Genomic DNA, 6,287 nt, shown 5'->3' on the forward strand with positions numbered 1-6,287 from the left:
GTGCCTCACTTGTCAATAGTGCACAAATAATAAGCTATATGTAATATAATAATATGTATTTTGATTCCGAAGAAATAGCGATTGTTGAAGGACTGTAATTGACAATGTAGCGCATTTCCTTACATGTGATTTGAAAAATAAAGCTCCCGTAGATCCACGCTGATGTCATTGTCGCCTCTACTTAACAGCCATTTAAAGATTAGCACTCCCTAATATTTTACACTATTACATATGCATTCATACTGTGGAGGGGGGCGTGACCTGCGGGCCTGCCGCAGAATGGGGTGTGCCTGGACCGGCCTTGAAGACAGCGACAGGTGAGTGGATGGCACAGCTGGGCCTTGTTATATATTCACCTGTCGCCTTTATTAGCAGTAGCCGGATGGAGACATGTTATTGGAGCTACAGAGAGAGAACGAAACACGAACTGGAAAAAACATTTTGCTGGAAAGCAGTAAACTCACACCTCGTGAGGAAAAGTAAAACCGTTGTAACCCTGATCCGAGCTCTTGTGGCAATGTTTGGTGGTCCGAGGAATCCACTGGAGGGCAACCTCCACTCATACATTATATTAAATTAATTTATTTTTAAGTAAATAACACAATTTTGAGGGTGTGGTGACTTTTGTCTTATTTTGTAGTCGTAGCGACTTCCTCCCGGTCAACCTCCTTTGTTTTCACTTTATCGCACTGTGTATTCAAGTGATGTCGGGGCCACATTAGGGCCTGTGAGCGTTTACACTGGAGTCTGATAAAAAAAAAAACACATTTTACTTGCAGTGTTCAGTGTTTTCAGCTGAAAAAAAAAATCAGATTAAAAAAAATCTGATTTTGGCCACTTTGGCCTGCTGTGTAAATGGTAAATGGGTTGTACTTGTATAGCGTTTTTCTACCCCTTTTTCCAGGAGCCCAAAGCGCTTTGACGGTATTTCCACATTCACACATTCACACACACATTCACACACTGACGGCGGGAGCTGCCTTGCAAGGCGCTCACCAGGACCCATCAGGAGCAAGGGTGAAGTGTCTTGCCCAAGGACACAACGGACGTGACTAGAATGGTAGAAGGTGGGGATTGAACCAATAACCCTCTGATTGCTGGCACAGCCACTCTACCAACTTCGCCACAGTCAACATAATATAACTACAACTCTTTATGTGTCAGCGTTGTCCTAGTCAATACATAACATGTAAGAGTAGGTCGGATCGAACCGTACATTGGTGTTGTCAATACCAAGGTTAGTTTCAGTATATGATCGATAGTAGGGAGATTAGGTCGATATTTCAAATTTCTTCATTTTTGGGTGGTTCTCGTTAATGTTTACAAACTCAGGGAAATTTTCCTTGGACAGAAGAGGAATTTTAGATCAAAAACCAAAGGAATTATATCAGTAGTAGATAGTGGTTTTTACTTTTGTTTAGTTATTGTGTACTATTTAGTGTTTTTTTGCTCAAACAATTGTAAGTAATGCAAGAGAATAAGGAGCCATTTATACACATACACACACACACACACACACACACACACACACACTATATAGACAGACATAAATAAACATATACACACACATACATACATACATACATACATATAAACAATTATTGGTAATACATGTGATTGGTATTGGTAGATCTCAATCGTGAAAGATCGGCATTGGAATTTGCAGTATGAACGCTAATATCCCTAGTACGCATGAATTGTATGCATGTATGTAGTAATAGGCAACTTGGAGTTAAGTATACGTTAAAAGGGCAAAAAAGGAAGTGAGGAAAACTACAAAAATCAATGTGTATGGCAGGTTTGTTGTCCCTTATCAGGGCGTCACATGATGCATTTTGCTCCAATTGGATTTTCTACAATTTGGAAATGAACTGAACGAGGAAAATGGATCAAATTTCCACTCCTCTGCAATTGATTCAAACCAGAGAGCGTTTAAGACAGGGGTCGGGAACCTTTTTGGCTGAGAGAGCCATGAAAGCCAAATATTTGAAAATGTATTTCCGTGAGAGCCATATAATATTTTTAACACTGAATACAACTAATTGCATGCATTTTTAAGTAAGACCAACATTTTTAGAGTATAGTAGGTTTCTTATTCTTTTTAATAAAATTGTTATTCTGAAAGTTAACCAATAATAAGTATAATACTTCAAACCATTAATGCGACATCTTGAACAGGTGCGATAGAAAACAGATGGTTGGATTAAAATGCATGAGAATGTTTTATAATTTGAAGGTTATTTTTAACACTGTGATTACCAGCGGAATTATTAATTACTTATCGTGTTAAGCAATGTCAGCTAACATTTATCTGAGAGCCAGATGCAGTCATCAAAAGAGCCGCATCTGGCTCTAGAGCCATAGGTTCCCTACCCCTGGTTTAAGAACACTCAGATGGCTTGGTTTGGTGTTTAGTCTACACAACTAGTGACTATTTGTCTACTTTAAAAAAGATGTCATCAGGGAATGGATGTTACAGAAAACAGAATACATGTTTGATACAAACAACCCTTAGGTCATGAAAACAACAAATGCAATAAAACACTAACATTTGAGCGATTGGTAGTTATAATAGTGTATATTGCCAGCTTGCTCATTCCAAAACACCTGATTTTTCCATACAAGTGACTTACTGGTGTTTGATTTCCCATAATGCAACTCTTTTTGCAGGGAATATGCCCTCCAGGACCACAAAGCAATCATTGCAAATGATGAGTAAAATTCACTGAACAATAATAAATGCAGAACCATGAACCTGTGTTTATCCCTGCTTATTGTTGTTTTTAGAGGTTTGCCCAATTACGTGCGAACAGTGCACTCCACCGAGGGACAATCAATAGTGACAGAGCTTTTGCACGGTGACATGTACACCGTGTCACTGTGGGCTAAAACAAACATTGAATTGTCTACTGATGTATGATGAGCGATCACGACCGGACACTGAACATTACAGTACATCTCTGCACACACTCACATGGTTTGTCCAATGACCTAGTGACAGATGACCTGATCAGCCCTCTAATCAGGATGCCTGAGAGACACACCCCCCCACACACACACACACACACACACACACACACACACACACACACACACACAAACACAAACACACACACACACACACACACACACAGCAAACATATCAGTCAGATTACCAGCTGTAATGTATGCAAATGTGCAGCAATGTCCAAATGCTCCAAACACAGAAATAATCCAAAACCAAAATCACACAAACCATAAAACAGATGCAACAGGAAAATGTTGCTTATTAAAAATGTTGCAATCATAAATGCAACACACAAAAAAAGCCACAAAGGTCAAAAATAACCCCACACACAACCCCCCAACATTGTTTTGGAGAGATGTTGCATGCTCACAAAACTAAAAGGAAGATGGCCAGGCTATACCGAAGACGTCAGATCTAAGGGATGTCTGCCTTAAAAGGCTCTAGCATGATGCTAAGAAGAAAGTTTTTGGTATAAAAATTGTAAGTACATTTCCAATAATAACAAAATAGTATGGCCAACTTTTTTCCTGGGTCTTTAAAAATGGGTATCCTTCAGGTCTGGCCCCCCTGGTAAACTTTGGTTTTGTGTTTTGTGAACTTGCAGCTATAGTGTTGCGGCGATAAGTCGACTTGGCTGTCTTAATCGAGCATGAAAATTACCGTAATTCCCAGACAACGTTTATCTTCACTTGAACCTTGCACTTTATTTAATGTTGTGGCTGATATATGGATTTTTTCATGAGCTTCAATTGTCACCAACAAATGTATCCTCATCAGACCAAATTTAGTAACATCAGACCAATAAGAGAGAGAGAGAGAAATGGGGGATGAATTCAAATTACCGGCCATGGTGTACCAATGCGATTTTTCACATTAAATCAATATTTTTTTCAGCCATTTAGCTTGTTATGGACTCACCCTTATCATTGAGAAGACTGGACAAAATGTACAAGACGAAGTCCAAAAGCCTAAGGCGAGCGACTCAGCCATCAAAAAAAGAAATGGCGGCCCAAAAAGTTGACCGACATGCGGAAAACACAAGGGAAAGGGAAAGCAAAAACGAGGCAGAGAAAGCGCCGGACAAAGCAACCCCTAGTCCCCTCAACTCAGACACTGATCCAAACAGGCTACTTAGACTCAGACAGTTGTTTTTTTTACGGTGCCGTGCATGCATGTGGACCGTGTGCAAAGTAACAAATTGATTTTTTCTACATTAATCGTCAAAAAATACTTGGTAGTGGTGGCACTAATTGCAGCATTTATTTCATGCAGTTGTTATTTTGTATGGCTTTGTGCTTGTTTTGGACATGTGCAGCAATTGTCTATTGCATTTCTCTTTGATCTGTGATTTATGTGATTACAGCATTTTTTTCGGGGAGGAGACCCTGCCCCAAGTGGAGGAGTTCAAGTACCTAGGAGTCTTGTTCACGAGTGAGGGAAGAGTGGATCGTGAGATCGACAGGCGGATCGGTGCGGCGTCTTCAGTAATGCGGACGTTGTACCGATCTGTTGTGGTGAAGAAGGAGCTGAGCCGGAAGGCAAAGCTCTCAATTTACCGGTCGATCTACGTTCCCATCCTCACCTATGGTCATGAGCTTTGGGTCATGACCGAAAGGATAAGATCACGGGTACAAGCGGCCGAAATGGGTTTCCTCCGCCGTGTGGCGGGGCTCTCCCTTAGAGATAGGGTGAGAAGCTCTGCCATCCGGGAGGAACTCAAAGTAAAGCCGCTGCTCCTTCACATCGAGAGGAGCCAGATGAGGTTGTTCGGGCATCTGGTCAGGATGCCACCCGAACGCCTCCCTAGGGAGGTGTTTAGGGCACGTCCAACCGGTAGGAGGCCACGGGGAAGACCCAGGACACGTTGGGAAGACTATGTCTCCCGGCTGGCCTGGGAACGCCTCGGGATGGGGAGAGGGAAGTCTGGGTTTCCCTGCTTAGGCTGTTGCCCCCGCGACCCGACCTCGGATAAGCGGAAGATGATGGATGGATGGATGGGAACATTTCTGTGTTTTGCACACTTCAGTGGCCTTGTGATTTAGACTGTCCGCCCTGAGATCGGTAGGTCATTAGTTCAAACCCCGGCCGAGTCATACCAAAGACTATGAAAATGGGACCCATTACCTCCCTGCTTGGCACTCAGCATCAAGGCTTGGAATTGGGGGTTAAATCACCATAATGATTCCTGAGCGCGGCCACCGCTGCTGCTCACTTATCCCCTCAACTTCCAGGGGGTGAACAAGGGGATGGGTCAAATGCAGAGGACACATTTCACCACACCTCGTGTGTGTGACAATCATTGGTACTTTAACTTTAACTTAAATAAAGTGTGTATGCCCCCTTACTGATATATTAAATACTGCAAACAGGAGCTAGACTCATTGATAGAAGTGCCAGTGCATGATAATACATGTTTGTGATCATCCACCCTTGACCTGTCAAACACTGGCATGTGACATATGATTCAAAAGAGAATAAACTTATTAAAATGCCATCAGAATAATGCATGTATAAGAAGTTTGGGTTAAATCACACGATTGTAAATAAAGTAAATGTTTCAAATATACACGGGATGTTGCAGAATGAAACTTGATGATAAAAAAGTGTTTGTTTGTTGTTGTTTTTTAAACCGGAGCCTCTCCACAGAACATATTTCCTGACTTGAGTGGATGAACAAAGTCAAAACTACAACAAAGCACACCTATCGATCACCAATCATCTCGTCATCAGCGTTCATAACAAGGCCAAATAAGTTGCTTATAGCGCGGAAGGTCTTACCGTGTGTCCTGGAGCTCAAACGGCCTCAGAGTGAAGTCATCTCTCAGGGACTGAAGGCAAGACATCAGCGGTGTTGGTGAACTAATGATTGGATTATTTGTCTCAGTCCTGCCCAGCGTCCTCCGCTCTCTCGCGGTGCATTCAATGGCCGCTCGGAAATATGCGGGGGTAAAGACACCGTTCTGTTTATGGCATACATTTGAACAAACACTCTTTTGAATTTAAACTAAATTCTATATTTAAAAAATGCAAGTGTTGTATGACTAATATTTCGTAACTCTTGGAAGCAAATTAACAAAATATGTAATCTTTACAGAGCAACACCTAAATGCATCGTGAATGCAATGCAAAACTCACTTTTTAGACATAAACAGATCCACAGTTTTTAATTAAAAAAATATATACACATATAATTTTAATTCAGCAAAAAAAAAACAATTATTTTCTAGTAACTAAATGAACTTCACTTTTTAATGTAAATTCAGATAATTTTCTGCATGGA

General features: G+C 41.2%; 1 protein-coding gene across 2 annotated transcripts in view; it reads right to left on the bottom strand.

Moving 5' to 3' along the window:
• Window positions 1–5,929, bottom strand: part of zgc:66433 (uncharacterized protein LOC321250 homolog) — a 126,543-nt gene extending 120,614 nt beyond the window's left edge. The window contains exon 1 of one of the 2 annotated variants that reach the window (XM_061901633.1): window positions 5,786–5,929. In XM_061901633.1, the coding sequence (XP_061757617.1) occupies window positions 5,786–5,850 (65 nt within the window). In that variant the 5' untranslated portion in view covers window positions 5,851–5,929. The remainder of the gene's footprint in view (window positions 1–5,785) is intronic. The other variant, XM_061901634.1, reaches the window with a different exon arrangement.
• Between the last annotated feature and the right edge of the window lie 358 nt (window positions 5,930–6,287).

The sequence above is a fragment of the Nerophis ophidion genome, linkage group LG05, assembly GCF_033978795.1.
Source record: "Nerophis ophidion isolate RoL-2023_Sa linkage group LG05, RoL_Noph_v1.0, whole genome shotgun sequence".
NCBI lineage: Eukaryota > Metazoa > Chordata > Actinopteri > Syngnathiformes > Syngnathidae > Nerophis > Nerophis ophidion.